Below are 21,936 nucleotides of genomic sequence, written 5' to 3'. Positions count from 1 at the left end.
ACACTCTAAATTGAGAACTGTGACTCAAACACTCTTAATAAAAAACTTCTACGCACTTTTTTTTCGGCCAACAATTTTCTGTATTTAAACATTGAAAATTGAATGGATCTCGTTTGGAGCTATTACTATTTTTTTTCTCCTGGGCGCGACAGGGGAGAAGAATCCAAGAATGAAGCATTTCATATGTTGCAACCTCAATGCATGTAAGTCATATGGGCATGTTTATCACCCAGTTGTATCAAACCACCGTTGTAGGAAGGATATTACTATTCTCCGACATCAAGTTAAAGACAATTGAGAATGGAACGGAAAATAAAATTCTACAATCAAATCAAATATACAAAGAATTGTACTTTTTTCCACCACGCCCATGTTTATAATAATCCTCTAACCGTACTCCAGTACACCACATGAACAAAAGGTAACACTCGGAACTAAGCTATAAACAGGTGTAACACAAAAGCAAACTTAAAGCAAATGATATTACTATCCTCATTTTCTGTAGCTAAGGGCATATACAATCTGTCCATACATCCACCATCTTGCGTTTTGCCACTGGGTTGGTATCATAGTGCTGCCCTCATAACTCCTCTTGCTGCATCCCGCTTCATCTCAGCAGCTTTACCACTGCCTCGGAAATACATGTACACTTGCTGCAAACAAAGTAGACAGAACATATGAGAAAACAAGAAAAGAAGAGTGAGTGCTCTGCGGTGTGTGTGCATTTGCTTTTCTGATTTTAGGCTAGAAGAATGGAGGAGTAAGTTATACCTGAATTACCCAGATGCTGATCAATATTTCAAGACAGAATAATCCAAATCCAACGAAGTAGAAGATCTACAAGCAGGAAAAGAAAATTATGATCAAGCTTCTGCAATACAAGAAATTAAAATGTAGAACTCAAGAGTCCAATCAATGAACTTTACAGAAACATACCCCAGCCAACGAATGGTTGCCCACAACATCTATTGCAGCCAGAATGCCTCTGTTTCAAAGGAACACAACATAGAAACATCAGCACCACATGGGGAAAATATTATGTTCCACCATCAGCATTAACAAAGATAACAATTGAACATTTTCAAAATTTTTAAGGTATGCTTAATGGTTAGGGCCAAAAATAAATAAATAAGCACAAGGGAAATGCAATTAAACACCAATCTCTTTGCAGTAAATCCACTCTGAACAAAAGAAAGATCCATGATTCCCCAAAGGAACAACTTAGAAATTTTAGAGGAACATACGTGAGTGATTTTCCTTTGAAAATTATAGGAGGTGCAACAGCAGCTAAGATGCAGAAGCCAATGTGAAGCTGTAGACACAAGAAAATCGAATGAGAGTAATTAGATGTCCATCCTTTTTTTCTTTTTTTGCTGAATAATTAGTTGTCTTTCAATTCTTAAAGTAAATAGCATTTCTAAAGGAACATAAGAAGTTTACCATATAAAACATGAAAAACCATCCAAACTTCATGGCACTTTCAGTCCTGCAAGAGATTTCTTGCCAATGTGAACAACTGAATTAAGTAGCTACATATACAAACAGCTAAGTGAAGGAAATCATGGGAAACAAGTACCTAAACGCACGATAAAGAGGCCGATACCACAACACATAGGCTCCAGGAACCCCTGCTATGAAGTAGATAAGGGCAAGGAACCAGATTTTTACCCCTACAACCAAAGAATAAGAATATTAAGATTCAAAACCCATAACGAGGACTCCCAAATACCCAGGAAAGATGTGAAACATATTGATGAACTCACCTTCCCCCTGAATCCATGCTGTACTAACAGCTATGACATTCCAAGTAAGGCAAAGAACCAATCCTGCGCAACATAACCAACCATCACCAACATCAACCACCTTTGCTGGCTTAGATATATAACACCTCAAAAAAATTCATCATATTACATGGAACACAAATGCAATGTCTCTCATAACAACAAATTGAATAAAGACTGAAAGATTACATGATGCTAAGAAAAAGGTAAAACAGAGTTTGTGGCAGATAATTTCATTGACTTGGCCAACAAAAATTGACTAACTCAAACAAGCCAAGCTTATGCTGTGGAGAGTGAATACTAACACCAAACAATTTATTTCCTTTGTTCGTTATTGTACTTTAGAATATTGGGCTTTAGTTAAGGTAGTTTTGATGTAAGAGGTGAACCGCCTACCACCGACATCCATGAATTGCACTAAAATGAAATAAAACACCTGTTTGCATCTATACTATCTATACTACTAATAACAAGATTCCCCTATTTGGAGTACACTATTTGGCTGTACAAAATTGCCACCATTTGAAAATGTTAAAATTGCTTTACTAATAGGGTTAACAACATAAACTTACTACTCCAAAATACCCACTGCTATCTCAACTCCTTTACCCACAAGTCAACTTACGGTTTTACCCACGTTCAGCACATTCAAACCCACAATCAACCAATATTAGACTCAAAATATAACTTCCAATATCAAGTTCAAATCTTTCAATCCCTTAATTCTAGGCTCCTGCCATCATTAACTTCTCTCATTTTTATTAAATTTTTAACTTTTCAGATTTTTCAACCCACCTCCAACTCTTTCATTTACGTTCTCCTCAATCCTTATTCCTTCCCTTAAAATTAGGCACTTAACTAAATGTTTTGGATAGCTACCTCCAAAATTTATTAATTTTCCAAATTCAAAATTTAAAATTGTATAACACTAAAAGGTAACCACAATGGAATAGGATTTCTTTTATCTTGAATAAGACTCCCCCACCAGGCTAATGGATTTAATGCTAGACAACAAAAAAGCATTTCCACACTCCCAACCCTTGAGCACCCAGAAATTGTTTTTCTTTTTCCTTTGGTATTTTGACTTACCATGGTTTAATTTGTTTGTTTAGTTGTGACTCATTTAACTTGAATTATCTATGTTCACTTATTCTAGCAATTTTCTCTGTTTAGGATATAAATTTGACTAATTGAGTAGACAATTGTATAAAGTTCAAATAATTTCCCATTTGTTTTGGTGATTAGAATCTTCATCTGGGGTTCAGGTAACAGAAATCAAATAAAATTTTGAATTTCTTTTGTTTTCCCATATTTTCCCACAGCCCAACAATAGGTTTCGTAATCCCATATGTACGAATTATGAAGACAGTTCGTGGAGGATTTCTGTAGTTTTGCACTGACAATTTTATTTTATTTTTTTCAGTGGGGCCATATGTTGTTGCTAGCTACTTTGTTGTTTCCTCTACTGTTATTAGATGTTGCTACCAGCCAAGCTAGAGAAACAACCATAATTTTTATTCTTCAATTTTATGTCATTCCTCTTTGCAAATTATGTATCCTTCCAGCCAATGTATTGCAGATTTGAAGTTTAATTGGGCTTCTCTTTTTTATTTTTTGGAGTAAAAGTTAAATTAAATAACTTTTTTTTTTTTTTAATGCTAAGCAAGCACAAAATTGAAACTATTGCTTTTTTGTTTATATTATTTGAGAGAGTCTATGTTGGATATTTTCAGAATTTTTAGGATTATTTATTTTATTATTTTATTTTATGATGAATATGAGAAGTTTTAGGTTGATAAAAAGGAATTGGATTTTTTAAGTTTTTACTCCTGTCAATTTGATTTTGTCTATGCTATAGTTGAATTTCTCTAGGTTTTGTTTCTTTGTTGATATTGCTTTAAAAATAGTTTTTTGGGATAATTACAACTTACCCACCTGTGGTTTGGTCGAAATTTAAGTTTCCTACCCGTGGTTCGAAATTTAACATTTTACCCACCTAAATTAGCTCAGTTTGAGATCCGTTACCCACCTATGTTAAAAATGGGGCTAAATATGCATTTTTGCTTTCTTTTATGTCTCTCTCCTTTCAAAACATAAAAAAACATAAAATAATAAGAGAACAAGATCAAAAAGTAAGGGTTTTGTAAAAATTATAAACAAACATTACCACCATCATAGAAGCTTTTGTCAAGAATTTTGTTGCAGAAATGTTGTTATTCCATTGAAATTTCTGTCCTAAGTTATGCCCAGTTCAACCTCCTATATTGATTATTGATACTTCACTCGCTCACAAAGTCAATCCTACATCTCCTAATTCCTCTCTTATCATCTCTTCCCTTAAAAAGAAAACAACTACCTTTTGTTGCCCAAACCCAACATAAACTAAACTGACACAGAAAGTAGACCACCCTATTTCTACTTGACTTGAGCACAGGCAGGTTTTGAAGGGATAGAATCCTGCCTCTTACGTGAAGGGAAGAAATAGCTGAACCCATAACTCGTGATTCGTAGCTTACAACCTATCCTTATATTCTCAATTGATCTTTGCTTACCGCTTCGCCCCCTTGCTTGCTTACACTATATCTATCTACGGTGCTTACTTTCTTCCGGGCATCAATCCCATGTAAACAAAAAGAAGAGAGAAAATTAACATGGACAGGCAAGAGAGCACAAGCAAGAAAGATGAGAGGAAAACCCAGATTAGCCAAGGCAAAAGTGACGGTATTGGAGGGGTGCTTGTGTTGGGAGGTGCCTTGGCTCTTGCAAGTTTGATAGAAATTTTTACAATCAAGAATAGAAGAAGGGATGTCAAGAAGAAGCCAAAAATACACAAAGGCGTGTCAAACGAATCAAAAGGGAAACTTCAGACGCAAAAAAGAAGATGAAAGAAGAGAAGACTTGCATCTTTTTCTCAAAAGATGCACTTTCAACCGCTAGTGATTTACGGTGAGCGCTTGTTTATCCTTTTGCATCGTTATGTTTTGTGTTTTCAATGATGGAATTTAATTTAAGCCTATGGTCAATATGCAATTTCACAAGTCATGGAACGTCTAAGATAAGTGTTACCCATATTTAATTTAAGCTTTTTTGTTTTCCAAGTAGTCACACCACAATTTTACAAAACCCTCACTTTTTGATCTTGTTTTGTCTTATTCTTTTATGTTTTTTTTATGTTATGAGAGGAGAGAGACATAAAAGAAAGCAAAAATATATATTTAGCCTCATTTTTAATAGAGGTAGGTAACGGAACCCTAACTGAGCTAACCTTAGGTGAATAAAGTGTCAAATTTCAAACCACGGGTAGGTAACTTAAATTTCGGTCAATCCACCGGTGGGTAAGTTGTAATTATCCCTAGTTTTTTTTTTTTTTTCATTTGGTCCTGACCTTGAATTTCCTCAATATGGATTCAAATAATTTTTTTTTTTTTAATTATTCAATTTAGTAAGTGTTCTGATTATATTTTCCTTGATTAAATTGTTAACAGCTACCAAAGTGTTCATCATTATGACAAGATGATACATATGGATAATGCATGAGTATGGTGCAGTCTAATCTTGGATAAAAAGACCTATACCGGTAGATTGGGTTGAGATATTCTTTTGGTGCTTCGACAATTGTGAATTTCTAATTGAGATCCTTGGCAAAGGGATCATATAGTGATATAGAGTCTAAATGAAAACAATCTTGGAATTCAAAGTCTTTATGGTTGGCTTACACTACTGATTTTATGGACATTTTGGTTTACTCAATGGGGTTCACGTGTAAATATGAATACAGTGATTTGTCTATAGCAAAGATTATTCTATTGAAGTTTATAGCAAATTGAAAAGTAGCAATTTTTGTGAACTATATTGACAAGTATTTAATAGTATCACATGTCAAATTTGGGTATTAAATGTTGCTCTTATTATGTTATCATTTTTATTCTTTCATTCTTATTTTGGTATTACATCAACGTAGAGGTATTAATTTATTAAAAAAAAAATTATCTCTTGGAGATTGTGGGTATTTTATGCCAAATGATTATTTATTTTGATGGTCTAAAAAATAACATTAACCATGCATTTTTTTTGTTTTTGGAAAAACTAGCCTCATAGGCTCCGTAGTAATGGGGAGACAGTGGATCACTTGTTACTACATTGTGGAAAGGTTTATCGGTTGTGGAGTTTGATGTTTAGATCTTTTGGGTTTTCTTGGGTCTTGCCAAGATCGGTTGCGGATACTCTATTCGGTTGGTGGAATTGGCCTGGAAAGCATTTGGAATTTAGCTCCTTTATGCTTGATGCGGTGTCTTTGGAGGGAGTGAAATAGGAGGACGTTTGAGGACATAGAAAGTTCGGATGACCAATTATTGGCCTCTTTCAGTGGCACTTTGTTTGACTGGTCTAAGGTTTAGGGACTCACCTCTAGTGATTCTCTCCCTATGTTCCTTAGCTCTCTCATGTGTACTTAGCATCTTTTCCTTTCTTTATCTTTTTACTCTTTCTTTTCCCTTTGTATTTTTTCTCTCTGCCTTATGTTTTTCTGCATACGGTAGTGTTCTTGAATATATATCTTTATTACCTATCAAAAAAAGAAATATGAAATAATTGTTGTAATCCTTTTAGTTAGGTAGTTGGTTGAGATTAGGATAAGTTATTTAGGATTTGAGCACATGTAGCTAGCTCATTTAACACATGGCTTAATTCATAGAGCACATGTTGAATTAACTAGTCAATTATTTTGAGTCATGTGGGCCAATGACATTAGAGCTAGTCTCCTATAAATACATAATTGTAAGTCAACATTAGATATCAATTAAAGAATAAACCAATTCGTTGCTTAAGTGCTCATCTCTCTCTTTCTCTATGGAGAGTGACTATCTCGAATTAAGTCAATTTCTCTACAATTCCCATCAATCCCCCTACAATTCATATTCATCCCCATTTCCTAACATTTGGTATCAGAGCTGTCGATCTTGAGACGAGCGAATGTGACAAAAGAGAACTTTGGAAAGAAATACGGCAAATGGTGAACAAAGTTTTAGAGGATGTCAAGGATGTTTCAGAGAAAGTCAAGGCGTTGGCTAAATCTAAAAAGGCCATGAAAGGAGCTCTTAAAATTGTAAGAGGATCTTGAGAATATGACGGAAGAGGAGTTACAATCTCTTGATTCAATGGAACTCAAAGAACAAATTAAGTTCCAAGAATTTACTACTGTTGTTGCAAGCCAGGACGTTGATTTTTGTGTCAAAGTGGATGATGATATCCATGTACAAGCTACCTTTGAAGTTCAGTCCAAAGAACCAATGAAGAAGATGATGATCTTTGAAGAACCAATTCTTGATGCACCAATGGAGGCTTCCAATCAAGAGTCTATGATTCTAGAATTAGCAATCCAAGTGTTGGTGATCCAAGAAGCAAGCGCCAAAAATTTTAATGGTTCTAGAATCAAATGAGATCTTGAGAATACAAGAACATTCCAAGGTTCAAAGAACCAATGAGATCTTGAAGATTGAAGAACCATTGAAGGCTCAAGAATTCGAGCAAAGTTTGAAGCTCAACGAAGAAGAAACCTTCTTGTGCATGGGACCACTTGTCAAAGAGAAATGCATGAATATGATGATCAAAATGTCATTAAGGTATTGATCCATTGGAAGATCTCCTTTAAAGAAGGTGTCATTTTACAACACCACCTTGTGAGCAAGATGTTTTCAAGGGGAGGGAAATGTTAGGAATATGAAATAATTGTTGCAATCCCTTTGGTTAGTTAGTTGGTTGAGATTAGGATGAGTTAGTTAGGATTTGAGCACATGTAGTTCATTTAACACATGACTTAATTCATATAGCACATGTTGAATTAACTAGCCAATTATCTTGAGTCATGTGGGCTAATGAGATTAGAGCTAGTCTCCTATAAATACATGATTGTAATTCAACATTAGATATCAATTAAAGAATAAACCAATTCATTGCTTAAGTGCATTAGATCATCTCTCTCTCTCTTAATCTCTCTCTTTCTCTATGGAGGGTGACTACTTCAAATTAAGTCAATTTCCCTACAATTCCCATCAATCCCCTTACAATCATTGGCTCTCTTATTTTTTTTCTAAGGACAAAACATTCCAATCATAATTCAGGGCTAATACATTTTCCAATCACAAAAATACCAAGAATTGTCATAAAATGTAGCACAAGTAAAAACACATCTGAAAACGCATAAATCTCATCACATTCCTAGGTATTTTTGTAATTGAAAAATATATCAGCCCCAAATTATGATCAATGAAAAGTTGTCCTCTAGGAAAAAAAAAAGAGAGAGAGAGAGAGAGCCTTTGAGCATGCACAACACATTATATGTATAATATATAATGCAAATTCCACACAATCTTCATCTCTACATCATCAATATGTATATACCATAAAAAACAAAGCATCTCTGACGAGCCTATTCATACCATATTTTTGGTAATTTATGTTATGTACTCCCAACTTGTAAGGACAAAACCTCTTATGATATATCATATGCCATGATCATCATGTTCAGCATCCTCCATGCTTCATTGTCATACGCATTAAGCTCCCCATAAGGTATTGATCAACTAAAGTTCCCTTATCTCATCAATATCCCATCCTTCAGGTCTCAAAAGACACGTTCAGCAGTCACTTGAGTGCCCTTTGAATGGGTAATTTGCAGATGTATAAAATAAATTATGAAAAATGTCACAGAGGCATCAGCTAGAGTGCATAAACCAGCCTCAAAACAACCCTCATTGAGTATGGTGTTCACCAGGAAGTGGGAAGAGGAAGGAGATGCAGTTGCAATCTATCTAGGCCCAAGCAATTTAAGCCTTCAAAATAAGGTCGACAAGTAGGGGTATGCACAAGTCAATTGGGTTTGGGTTGATGGTCAACCCACCACTTGACCAAGCATGTAAGGTAGAAAGAAACCTTTCACCGACCAACACAATCCAGCCACTGACCTGACTTTGCATTTGGATAGGTGGTCGGTTATGGCAGTATTGTCAATGTGAGGCAGCAGGTGGAGGACAGTGGGGGAGAAAAGTGAAGGGAGGGGAAGCTCGCCAGAGAGAGAGAGAGAGGAGAGTTTGGGCTCATTGGTTTCCAATTTGGGGTCACTAGTGGCAGATCTAGGGTCACTGATGCCAGAAAGGGTGGTTGAAAGGAAGAAAGGGACGGGGAGAAAAGCAAGGAGGTCAACCTCTTCCAAATATACAACATGGATTCCGGCAATGCAAATGAAATGTATATGGAATCTTATGTCGATTCGAATGAATCATCTTTTCCATTGAGGTAAATCTTTGCCTGCTTGGCAAGAGGATAACAAGTTACAAATTTTGTCTCAGTAAGATATCTATTTCTATTACTATGAAATTCATAAATGAAGTAATTAATGGTGGGATTACCATTATTCCCATAGGCAGGTTGGGTTAGGCAGGTGGCAAGTGCCTAGACCCCAGTCTTACTGATAAGGGTTAGGTTTGATGCTTCAAAACTTGTCACTGAGCAAGCATGCCATCAAATCTGTCTAGATCTGATTGGGCCGAGTCAGACCAGTAGGTTTTGTCACTTGTCAGGCCTTTTGGTTCCATGAACAGTCCTACCAATGAGTTTTACATAGGATATTGGTACACAAAAGGCTGGCAGCAAACAAAAGGTGCAGGCCCCAAGCAAAAGATGGCATCTTATAGACATTAAGTGCAAGGAGAATGGGATCAATGCCTATGTGATTGCAGAGACTGGCAACCCAATTCAAAGCCATTGATGAGCACCAAGTTCATTATGAGCGTTGGGGAGAGAAACACTTTAGGGAGACTCCAATTGATAGAGACACACTTAACCGGCAAGGCCAAAGCCCTATGAGTATGAGCTCAACTATGTTATATTAACCACTCACTCTTCTCATTAGCATCCAATGTGGGACTTCACTTATTAACCAACCATACTACTCACACGTGAATATTCCAACCATGAGCATATTGAGGCATAAAAATTTGGAAATAAAATTTTAGCCTAAACAAGCAGACCATAATGCTGTGCCCCAACACTTAAGCAATGTTATCAACTTCGTACTGAGTTGGCCAGTACAAGCTAACCCTTGGAAACCTACTGGCTTAAATTTTGGAGTGTTTCATGAAGTTTTGGCCATTTCAAGGTGTTTTGGACAGCAAATTCTTTCAGACCAATACAGGTTTCTGGACTTTTTTCCAAAAAATTTTAATCTAACAATGGAATGAGGAGAAAAAAAAAAACAAAACAAAAGCTTACACGGTTCATTTCTCAAAAGCTAAAACATGGAATGTAACAAAAATTGTGACAATCTAAAACACAACTATTGAACCAGGGAGATGGTGTGCCCTGAGAGTGATGAAGGTGATATGGTGTTAAGGAAAAAATAAAAAGAAGAAGGTGTTGAGACAAAAAGGACTTAGTTTTCCCTCATGTATGTTTGGTTGGGAGGATGGAAAAGTGGAGAGATGGTTTCCATGTTGTACCCGAACACTTCATTTGAGATTCCGTACCTATGTTGGACACTTGACACATTTAGGACATTTTTGCATGCGTGTCCCAGCAATGCAGAACACAATTGGGACATGAGAACAAGAGGAATCGAATACCCTTTCACAAAAGAAAGAGAGCATCCATGCTCTAAATAGTAATAGTGCATTTGAAAATTAATAGATATCTTTATTCTTGGATTGGATTCTAATTTCTAAACATCCTTTAATAGTCATTGATTTGCTTTATTATTCATTATGACTCTTAAATTGATATAAATTTAACATTATATGGAAAATAAATGCTTAATAATATATAGAAAATAAAAATATATTTAATAGACTTGTCCCACCATACCCATGTCCTATTTTTTCAAAACTTTCTGTGTTGCAGTCTCGTACTCGTACCCATTTCCATTCTTCTTAGGATGGAAAACTCTTTTTGTTTGGTTGAAAAGAAAAATGAGAAAATAGAAAATGTAGTTTATAAAAATTTAATCTAATGCCCCTATTACATTAAAAAAATTATTTAAATGAAATAAAATTTGTAAGAAAAAAAAAAGGGTAAATTAAAGTAACTTACCCTAAGCTTTGGGGTAATACCAAGCACATCCAATGGTTTTAAAAAATGACCAATGTGGTCGTTAAATACAAATGGCGAGTAATGTCGTTTGTTCATTCCCTTCCAAACAATTTTTTAGTTTATTTTGTATTCTTCATTCTCTCCTCTTCATTCTCTCCTCTTCGCCTATAACATAAACGCCTCTCTCTCACTCACAAGCTCAAATCAATATCCAAAGGATATACAATTTATACACAACCATGTATGTAAGCAAAATTCAAAAGGAAAATCTCATTAAACCAATATCCACTTTCCAAAATCATACACGGTTTTGTTTGAGAAAAAAAAAATGCAGAACATTCAAAGAAAAAAAAAATCTCAATACATCAATGATTCAACCCAATTAGATCCAACATCACACAAGACAATCAAACGTGGATCAACTCAACCAATCAACCATCCAACATCAAACCTCAAACATACCCAAATCAAAAATATTTCAAAAACCCACAACAAAGACCATCGTGTGACCTAGCAACCGCCGTCCACCATGGCACCACCTATCACTACCCACTCATCCTCCCCAAACCCTAACAATTCCGACTATTCAACATCATATGATTCACACCCAAACCCAAACAAACCCAAATCAAAATTAAAAAATTAAACCCATAACCACGGCAGCGAGCTCCACCAAAACTATGATCTCGCAACCGCTGGCCACCACTCATCGCTACCCAGCAACCGTAGTCTACCATCCTCCTAGATAGTGAACCACCCAGCTTTAGTGAACCACCCAGCTTTAAACGAAAGCGTATGGCATGAGATTTATGGGTAAATTGACTCCGAAACCGTTCTAGTGGCGGATTTTGTTGGTTCTTTGCTGAGTCTGAAACCATATAGCTTGGCTTGAGAGAGAGAGCGACAGAGATTTTCTAGCGTGGAGAAGAGAGAGCAAAGCAACAGAGCAAAGGAAAGGCAAAACGTAAAAAATGAAATAGAATGATTTAATAGACGGTGCACAAACGGTGTTAGTGTTTAAGGACTAAATTGGTCATTTTTTAAAACCCTTGGATGTGTTTGGTATTACCCCAAACCTCAAGGTAAGTTATTGTAATTTACCCAAAAAAATAATAATAATAAGAAAAGGAAGGAAAGAAGGGAACCAACATGAAAGGAAGGAGAGGGGCAAATGGGTAAATTCCTATCTAAACCCCCTCTCTCTCTCCCATTTTCTCCCCAATTTAGGGACACTCCAAAATCACCCCAAATGGTGGGTCAAGAGAGAAAACACCTGGGCCCCACCAAAATCAACCCCCCCTCTTCCCCTCTCCCTTCCCCCTCCCAACCAAATACCCAAATCACCCCTATTTTCTCCTCTTCATTTTCCATTCCCCACAAATTACCCCAACCAAAAATTAAGAAAGTGTAAGGAAGAGCCAGAGGAGAAAAGAGAGGGAGGAAAAAAAAGAGAGAGTAGGAGATAGGAAGAAGTCTGAAGAGATTGTGAGGCATGGAGAGAGAGAGAGAAATCATGTGGAGGAGAAAAAATAAAGAGGAAAAAAATAAAAGAAGAGACTAAGTGGACGAAAAAAAGAGAAGAAAAAAAGAAAACAAGAATGAAAGAATCTGTTGGACTACAAACTAAGTTGAGATATGGGTAAAAATCAAAAGAATTTGGCAATAATTGGCCCAGTGAGTAATAAATGAAACTATTTAGCAAATTAGTAAGTAAATATATAAATATTAAAATCTTTCATTTTATGTCAATGGAAATATTATAGTTAATTGTGTATATATACACACAAGCACAAACACACACATATATATAGCAGTAATCCATAAATGGTACAACAATATAGACTAGTACTGAAATGCTTTGCTTTGTTCCCCTAGCCAAATTGAAGTGGCCTCCAATTCAGCATTCACAACTTTGCACTAAAGACTTCAATTATGCAGTTAAATAATTTTAATCCTATAGTCCAACAAAAGATAATGTTAAATTTTTTTTTTTTTTTTAGAGTTTCAACCTATAGTGTCTACTCTTGATAATTGCTCTTTATCATCAAACTAAGACATCAATTAGTTTTTGATGTAAGCAAAAATTAAATCTTAGATTTCTTATTCAACCATCAGACATTTTACTAGTTGAACTAATTGAAACCCGTTGTTAAAATTTTGTTAATGTTTCATGTTCAAATTATGTCTCAAGACACATGTCAAGTAATTGGCATAAAAATATCCAAACAACAAAGTCAAATTGCCTCAAAAATATTAAAAAATATATTTATAATAGTAATCAAAACGAAACACAAGATATCAATCAGTTAAATCAATTACACAATAAACCAGTCAATTTATTAAAATGATTTTACAAGGACGAATGTAACCACCCTATCCACACACACCAAAAAACATATTCCACTAGTGGAAACAGCCTAAGCTCCAACATAAAAGGATCAATTTAACCAATGATCAATACATAAATAACTCAAACCACAATTTGCAGGTAAATTAGCAGCCTGACTGAGATTCAAAACAATGTCGTAAATGCAATAACCATAAAATGAAGCAAAGAGTGACATACCTAAGAATGTGGAAAATGCAGTATACTGCAATTTTTGCAAATAAATTGGTATGTCATTTGCAATATCATGATGAATAATTGGAAGAAAAGGAGGCCAATTCTTCTCCTCGAGAACAATTCCAGCTGCAGAATGAGAGAAAGAACTGAAACTATAAATTACATGGCAGAACCATGAGGAAAGAATAATTTCCCTAGGAAATAGAACTGGTACCATGTATTGCACCAAAATTGAGATCACAACTTTATAATGTAAATATATTCATAAAGAGGGTTAGTGCACTCAATTTGGTGAATATTGACTGCATTTAAATGCAAAAATGACTTTGAATGCAACCCAAAACACGATGGATGTTCCAAGTTTAAAGATGGAAATATAATACACAACGTTAGAATTATTGTTAAATGACTAAATTTATCATTTCCTAATAGTTTAAACTTTTGGGACAATCGATAATTTAACATAGTATTAGAGCAAGAGGTCCTGAGTTCGATCCTTATCTCCTTCACTTTATCTCCATTTAAAATCCCACATGTTGAGTCTCACCTATTAAAAATATAGTTTCGGCCCACACGTGAGGGTGAGTGTTAGAAGCATGTGGTTAAATGATTAAATTTACCATATCCCAATAGCACAAACTTATGGAACAATCAGTAATTTAACAGGGTATCAAAATAGGAGATCTTGAGTTCGATCCCCCGTCTTCGCATGTTAAAAATCTCACATGTTGAGCCTCACCTATTAAAAGGGTGTTTGAACCCACACATGAGGGGGAATGTTAGAAATATAGTTAAGTAACTAAATTCACCATTTCCTAATAGCTTAAACTTTTGAGACAATCGATAATTTAACACACAGGAAAATGGCAAAGCAAAGGAACATTTCCACCCCCCCCCCCCCCCCCCCAAAAAAAGGCAAATTCAAATATAAGCAAAGCAAATTACCTCGTGCAGCAGCATCTTCTTTCCGTTTTACTTCCTACATGGCATCAAAAAAGTTGATGAGTGAAATTCATGGAGATGCCACAAATCAACTAAAACATGAATCACTAAACAAATTGGGAGAGCTATTTACAATGAAATTAACAGAAGAAGATATATACGGGGAAATTCTACCAAAATGGTTTTCTTATTTTTGGCTATTGTTAAAGATTTTCAGTATCTAATATCCATGTCACAGTTCAAATTGTTTAAGGCCATCAAGTCAGTGAGAGCCAACCTACCATTTCCACATTTCAGTCACAGAGAAAAACAAAGTATTTTAATAGAGAACATAACCTTTAAACAAGAAAAAAGAAAGAACTATTATTAATGCAGGAGCATAACCAAAAGTTATTTCAATATCTCATTTTCGATTTTCAGTGTATAATTTCAGATTGTAACGTAGTTATTTGTTTAGTTTGGATTGGTATTTGAGTTTGGTTAGGATTAGTAGTTTATCATTATCATTTGTTTAGGATTATTGGATTAGTATTTGAGATTGTTTAGGATTATCAGATTAGTATTTGAAATTGTTTAGGATTTGTTTAGGAGAGTTTATCCTTATCTTTGTGATTCCTGGAAACTGCATATTAAGCTCCAGATGATTTCTTTTGTACGACAGACTATTATTATAATTATTGAGATTATTTGCATTGATTTGTTTGGTGGTGATTCCAAACACCTTAGGTGGGAAGCCTAAGGTTTTACAGTAGGACTAATCTAGGTGGGAAGCCTAGGTTGTCCTACATCAACTTGGTATCAGAGCCCAACCCGATCGCCCCCTTTAGCAATCCAAAATCCATCGTTCTTTCAACAACTGTCAATCCAGCGTCACCGTGAACCCAGCCTTTCAAGCCAAACAGGAAAAACATCTAGCCACTTTGATCAACTCTACGGCCCAACCACCAGTACAACCCACTATGAGCAACACTCCAAGTATGCCTCACGAGATCTTTGCAATTACCACAAATCAAGCCGTTTCTGCTCAGAAACAGAGAATATAAATTCCACCCAAAAAAAAAAAAAAAATTCAGATCCACAACTTCAAACCGCCGGATTGAGAACAAGAGAGTTGAAAGCCACCACCAAGCCGCCGATCCCACCAACGGAATGACGCCATCGCACAACCTGCCGCCGAAATCATCACCAACAACCGCCGCCGACACGCTGTCACCTTTGCTCCCACCATGCCGCTTCATAGTTCCAAGATCTAACTCACCAGCTCCGATCTCCACCTTCGAGTGCCCCTGACAGTCATCGCCGACAAGCCCAGCCGTCTCTTCACTGTCGACTCCAAAGATGTTTCGTGCTTGCTCCACCGCTTCTTCTCTATTAGTTTTCCTCTGTTTCTAGTTCCTTTAGTTTCACTGTTAAATGTTTCAGTTTGACGTGTTACTGTTTGACACTAGCAAATTTTAGTTTTATATTGTAGTCTTTCTTTATTGTATTTCAAAAAAAAAAAATCAAAGCAGAAAAGTTCCAGCAAACACTAGAGTTCTATTACAAGCCACGCTTATCAAGACCCACATAATGATCAGTACAGAGCACCAGCCAAAGCCCAGATTACCAAGCCCATGTTCATTTCAGATTGTTGAAAGTCCATTCCAGTGAATCATGGTAGTCTCAGAAGCACCAATATTTGATGGACATCCAGATCCATGGACCTTCATTAATTGGTTAGATGAGATGGATCAATTCTTTGATCAAATATGTCCGCCAGATGCTAATAAGGTTAGGTTTGCAAGGTTGAAATTGAGAAGTAGAGCTAGAGACTTTTGGCGTAGTGTTGAGAATAATCTCAAAGGAAGGAGCAAGCCTGCCATAACTGATTGGAATGAAATGAAACAAATACTTAGAGAGAAATATGTTCCCCCATGCTATCAAGAGAACTATCAACCTCAATCCTCTCATGGGGATTTTCTACACCACAGAGACAGTATTCAGCAAGAAAACACCTCATCCTTCCGTCAAGAACTCACTGCCATAGCTCAAGACTTAAGAAAAATAATGGTTTTGATAGACTCTTCTACTCAGAAAAAGGATGCTCAGGTTCCACCAAAGGCTAATGTTGAAGTAGAGGTACAAGTGCCAATAGATGATGTTTCAACATTCATGCAACAAGAAGAACCTATTATAGAGTCTACACAAGAAGAGGAATTTCAACAAGTGAGCGAAGATTTTGAAGGTGCACTTGATGTGGAGGTTGATTCTGATGAAAGTGGTATTGAGCCCTTCATGATCCCTGAGGTTGATGAACATCTACAAGTTGTTGAAGTCCAAAAGGTTGATACTATGGTTCAAGATAAAATTGTGCCTATTCAACACATTGATTTTGTGTTTCCAGATGAGTTCTATGGTGTCAAGGAATTGAAGGTTATTCTACTCTCAGTGCTTCCTAGGGTGATTTCTGATTTGAAGGAAGTATTAAGCACCAAAGTCTTAATTCTTCATCACTACAAAACTCGAGGTCGAGTTTTCTTAAACCAGGGGAGTATAATGCAGGAGCATAACCAAAAGTTATTTCAATATTTCATTTTAGATTTTCAGTGGATAATTTCAAATTGTAACGTAGTTATTTGTTTAGTTTGGATTGGTATTTGAGTTTGGTTAGGATTAGTAGTTTATCATTATCATTTGTTTAGGATTATTGGATTAGTATTTGAGATTGTTTAGGATTATCAAATTAGTATTTGAAATTGTTTAGGAGAGTTTATCCTTATCTTTGTGATTCCTGGAAGCTGCATATAAAGCTCCAGATGATTTTTTTTGTAGGACAGACTATTATTATCATTATTGAGATTATTTGCATTGATTTGTTTGGTTGTGATTCCAAACACCTTAGGTGGGAAGCCTAAGGTTTTATGGTAGGACTAATCTAGGTGGGAAGCCTAGGTTGTCCTACATCAATTATACTATGAATAGAATGGAAAATTTTTAATTTTACATTGTTACTAATATGTATAAATATATAGAGAGAAGCTAGCCACTCTGGGGTTGAGCACTCAGTCTTTTCATATTCTCCCTCTTCTCTAGCCATCAATGTCACATGGTATTGGAGCATAAATCAAAAACCCTAGCCCTATATTCCTAATTATTGTCTCATTTTTTTATTGGTAAATTACACATGCACTTGGGGGATCCACTCTTGAATCCATGATCTTACCCTCGACCTCGCTCTTTTAAGGGAAGGAGGTTCAATTTGAGCTCAACCACCTTGGCAAGTTTTGTCTATATTTCTCTCTTTTTCTCTTCACTTTTCTTTTTAATTCACTCCCAAACCCTATAAATCTTCAGCACCCCTGATAAGTCGAAGGCTCGAAGCCACTGATTAACAGAAATCAGTAAGGTGTTATACAGACAGAAGGGCCCAACTCATGTTATTCCTTTTTGTAGAGCCATGGCTCATGCATCACACAAAATGTTACGGTAGAAATCTCTTTTACAAGAATTGGGTTTTGTCTGGTGAGCCTATGAAGATGTTTTGTGATAACCAAGGTACTGTATTCATTGCTATTAATACTACATTCCAAGAGAGGACAAAGCATATTGAGGAGGTCTGTCACTTTATCCAAGATATACTTATGCATAAACAATCTATTATACGTTAAAATCTTGGCCCTCACAATCTTTTCATATTCTGTGTGAGGGTGTGTAACCAGTCAACACCACAATAAATACATAATATATATTGAATAGGAAAAAATATTTTGAGACAATAGGTTTGGTCCATAAAAAACCTCCAACAATGGTTTTGAACCCATACTTATAACTTACTTTCCTTCAAGCACTAAACAATGATACTTGAGTGTACTACTATGAGTAGACTTAATCTCATTACGCCTTCATAAAATGTAATCCCAGATATTATAAATGAAGCAACTTAAATGCATCTCATATAATTGACAAGCCTTGTTGGCTGCCAGATTGAAAAATATGAATGCCACATGGTAGGTCCATAGTTCTTTCAAAAATAGAAGAAAATTTGAATTCCATCAAAGGCATAAGGCACACCTGCTCCCGCCTTCTCAATTCAGCCTCCTTAGTTTGGAGTTCTCTCTCTTTCCTTTGCAAATCCTAAATTTGAAACAGATTAAAACATGAAAAATCAATATCAATTCTTTTACCAGCAAATGCATATGGAAAAACATTACTCAGGACAGGAATTCAACAACCTTAGAATTTCGTCCCCCTGTAGTTGTGTCAATAGGTATATCAATTGTCGCGTCATGGCCAAAATTGAAACCAGCAGGTTCAGGAGGAAGAGGTGAAAGCCTTGAGTTTCCAGGATTCTGAAAACATAGCAACATTATGATCATGTGTAGGAGTTCCAGTAGTAACAAAAGCCAGTTTTTTTTTTTTTTTTGGGGGAGGGGGGGGGGGGGGGTGGGGGGTTAGAAGGGAACACAAAGCTAACTAAATACAAATTATACACAACCATGGCTTTGGATATTTTCTCCTGATAAGTGTACCCAAGCAGCTTCTTCCCCCTTAAATGAAGGTGGTTTCAAACTCAGGTCTAGTGTCTACCAACAAACATGGTTACTACATAAATTAGGTGGCGCCAAAATTTTATTACAATTATACCTTTGAAATAGAATAGCAAATCATATACTAAGGAAAAGGATCAAACAGCTCCAGCATTAAGTTTTTCCACAGTTTGTGATATATTATGAAAATACATAAAGACTGGTACAAATATGTGCACTTCAGCCACTATGCTATAAAATCTGGAGAAACTGTTACACAACAAAGTGGTGGTTCGATGCAAGTACTCCTCACTTCAACTTGTACAAAGGGAACAATATTACAACAGTGAAAAACACCACAACAGTGAAAAACACCAACAGCGACCCTCTTGCTCATTCTAAGGATGCTTTCACCTGAAAGTGATGGAAAAAGACACTCATACTGAAAGACAAAGATAGTTGTAGCTCAACAAAACGTAGTGCCATGGCTTTGGATCATGAACAGCAGCACTAGAAGAATGCATGTATTATGACTAAGAAAAACGGAAGAGAAAGTTTTTTACATATGGGGAAGAGAATTTATTTGCATAGACTTCCCACAACATGAATGCTTTTATATTTTGATCTAGTTAGATTTTGCTAGTAGACTAATGAGAAAGTTAACTCAAACAAAAAGAAAAAATTGCAGCTAACAAAAGAGTGATATAAACATCTAAGGAGAAAACTAAAGTCATTAAGAGTGCACCTCTTCTATTAAAGATTAAACTACAGTTTGCAAGTAAAAAATCAAACTATAACAGATTACTCTGAAACCAAAAAGCATGAAGTCCAATATAGAATTAATTATCTAACAGATATATGAATTGTCAATCTGGAGGAGAAGGGGACAGGGGAGTTCCATAACAGCTTAAAGAAGGGGAAAAAATCACTCACTGTAGTGAAAAATGAACCTCCACCATAGTTTGACTGCCCTGATGCCTTTCCCCTAACTGCTGGATCCTGTTTGTAAAAATTATAGTGAGAAGTTGCAGCAAGAGTTTGTCCAAAACATATATCAACAATATTAGCTGAAGGAAAGAAATTATATCATTAGAAATTCAAAGAAGTATATATTTATGTATCGATGACAACTAAAACCTTTAGGTCGGAAAATATATCATAAATGTTTAGGTACAACTGTTATTCAATTCATCGTTTTTTTTTAGCTAAGTAAAGTAACTCACGCGCTGATAAGGGATTGAACCCATGACCGCACTCCACCACTAAGGGTGGAATGCTTCAGCCCATTGGTGGTTGTCCAATCAATCTAATCAAACACAGGACACCAAACAGAATGAACAGTATGAGAAACACTCAACGTACACCATAAGAAAAATGAAATTAAATGTTACTAAGAATCAATTAACATCATCTTTTAGATTAAAAAAAATTCACTCATCTTAGAATGACACACATCTAAAAAAAAAAAAAAACATTTTTCTTTCACCTTAAGCATAGTAAGGTACTTCAATCATCCAATCCATATATCTTGTTACAAAAGCAACTACTAGATCAGCTAAAAAATTTATAGTTTAAAAAACCCATTAAGACCTGGAAAGAAAGTTTGAGACTAATTAAATTATAAAACAAGAATGATCAAAATTAACAGAAAATCTAAATTTAATTCTTCATATGCTAAATTTATAAGAAACCCATAGTAAAATAAATTTACAAAACAATAATTTAAAAAAAAAAAAAAAAAAAAATCATGGACTTCAAAGTCAAACTACAAAACAAGCTCAAAATGAGAACAACATAAAAAGCAAATAAACAAAGTTACTGGATCCAACAATTAAAAACAATATTACAGAGTCTAAACTCTATACGACCACTACATTCAGTTAGTCAAACTATAAAAGATAGATAGGAGCTGAACTATGAGTGCAGAGACAGTATGTAGTGAGAAAGAAAGACTCACAGAGAAGGGATTGACTTCTTCTTCTTGTTCTTCTTGAAAAGGGTTTTTCTCGAAACGGCCGGCCATGGAAACAGCACGCACAAAATCTCAGAGATTTTTTTAAACTGTTACAGAGAAACTTGTAGAGGAAGTTTTCTAAAGCTTTTTTTTTTTTTTTTTTTCTCCGCAATTGAAAGCCAAGAAGAAGAAGAAGAAGAAAATATGGAGAGAGAAAGAAGGAAGAAAGTATGTAGGTAGGACTTGTCTTTTGGTCAGCTTCTATTTTACGGTTTGGAAACCAATGTTTGGATTTCCTGTAGAAGCCTGCTATGTATTGTTCCAACTTTCAACTTCCAACTTTGAATTGAATGATTCTCAAAAAAAACAAAAACTTTGAATTGAATATTATTATTATTATTATTATTATTATTATTATTATTATAAGAATGGTAATTTATTTTGAATAAAAAGATGCACTGCTAGTGTGCTAATATGCCAGCTTTTTTTATACATATACTGGTATCATTCGGTAGGATGCATGCTTCATGAAAATTTATATGAAAGTTAATTTATTTTTAAAAATAATTAAAGTAAAATTATTAAATAAATATTAATAATAAATTATAAAATAAGTAAATAGTTCTAATAAAAAAATTGCTTTAATTTTTTTTAGAGAGTTTCAGTTTATAGCATTTACTCTTAATAATAACTTTTTATCATCAGATCAAGACATCAATCAATTTTTCATGTAAGCGGTGATTGAACTCTAAATCTCTTACTTAAATTCTAATTGTTTAAAATTTGGACTTTAACTTAAATGGATGTCCATTATTTTGCTTCTTTATGGTAAACTTCTTTTAGCATGATATTTTGTACACAAATTTAGAAACAAAGAACAATAAGTAAGAAAAATTTCTTATTTTTCTTCTTTATAGTAAACTTCCTTTAGCATAATATTTTATACACAAATTTAGAAACAAAGAACAATAAGTAAGATAAATTTATTAAATTAAAATATAAGTGTAAGTTGCATCTTGGAAAAAAAAAGTGAAAAAAATATAACAACATGGGGTGTATTGTGTGTGATTTAATTATAAGGATGACTTTAATGGTTAAGAGAGATTATAT

The 21,936-nt window shown here is 35.1% G+C and overlaps 1 protein-coding gene across 1 annotated transcript; it reads right to left on the bottom strand.

Moving 5' to 3' along the window:
• Nucleotides 1–236: 236 nt before the first annotated feature.
• LOC115991711 (secretory carrier-associated membrane protein-like) lies at nt 237–21,150 on the bottom strand. The gene is made up of 13 exons (XM_031115571.1): nt 20,830–21,150; nt 19,806–19,871; nt 18,579–18,695; nt 18,418–18,480; nt 14,371–14,404; nt 13,429–13,551; nt 1,764–1,826; nt 1,577–1,670; nt 1,441–1,486; nt 1,245–1,312; nt 937–985; nt 772–837; nt 237–653 (listed from the first exon to the last, which is right to left on the bottom strand). The coding sequence occupies exons 1-13, from the start codon at nt 20,893–20,895 to the stop codon at nt 567–569; spliced, it is 942 nt and encodes a 313-aa protein (XP_030971431.1). The 5' UTR covers nt 20,896–21,150; the 3' UTR covers nt 237–566.
• Nucleotides 21,151–21,936: the final 786 nt, after the last annotated feature.

This window comes from Quercus lobata, chromosome 5, assembly GCF_001633185.2.
Source record: "Quercus lobata isolate SW786 chromosome 5, ValleyOak3.0 Primary Assembly, whole genome shotgun sequence".
NCBI lineage: Eukaryota > Viridiplantae > Streptophyta > Magnoliopsida > Fagales > Fagaceae > Quercus > Quercus lobata.
Note: the sequence above shows the minus strand (reverse complement) of the source record. Positions and strands in the feature narration are given on the sequence as shown.

Excerpts from the sequence above, each read along its gene's own strand:
- LOC115991711 (XM_031115571.1), bottom strand. The coding sequence starts at position 20,895 with ATGGCCGGCCGTTTCGAGAAAAACCCTTTTCAAGAAGAACAAGAAGAA. Across the intron at positions 986-1,244 it reads TTCAAAGGAAAATCACTCAC|AGGCATTCTGGCTGCAATAG; the intron begins GTATGTTCCTCT and ends CCTTTGAAACAG. Across the intron at positions 654-771 it reads TCAGCATCTGGGTAATTCAG|CAAGTGTACATGTATTTCCG; the intron begins GTATAACTTACT and ends CTTTGTTTGCAG.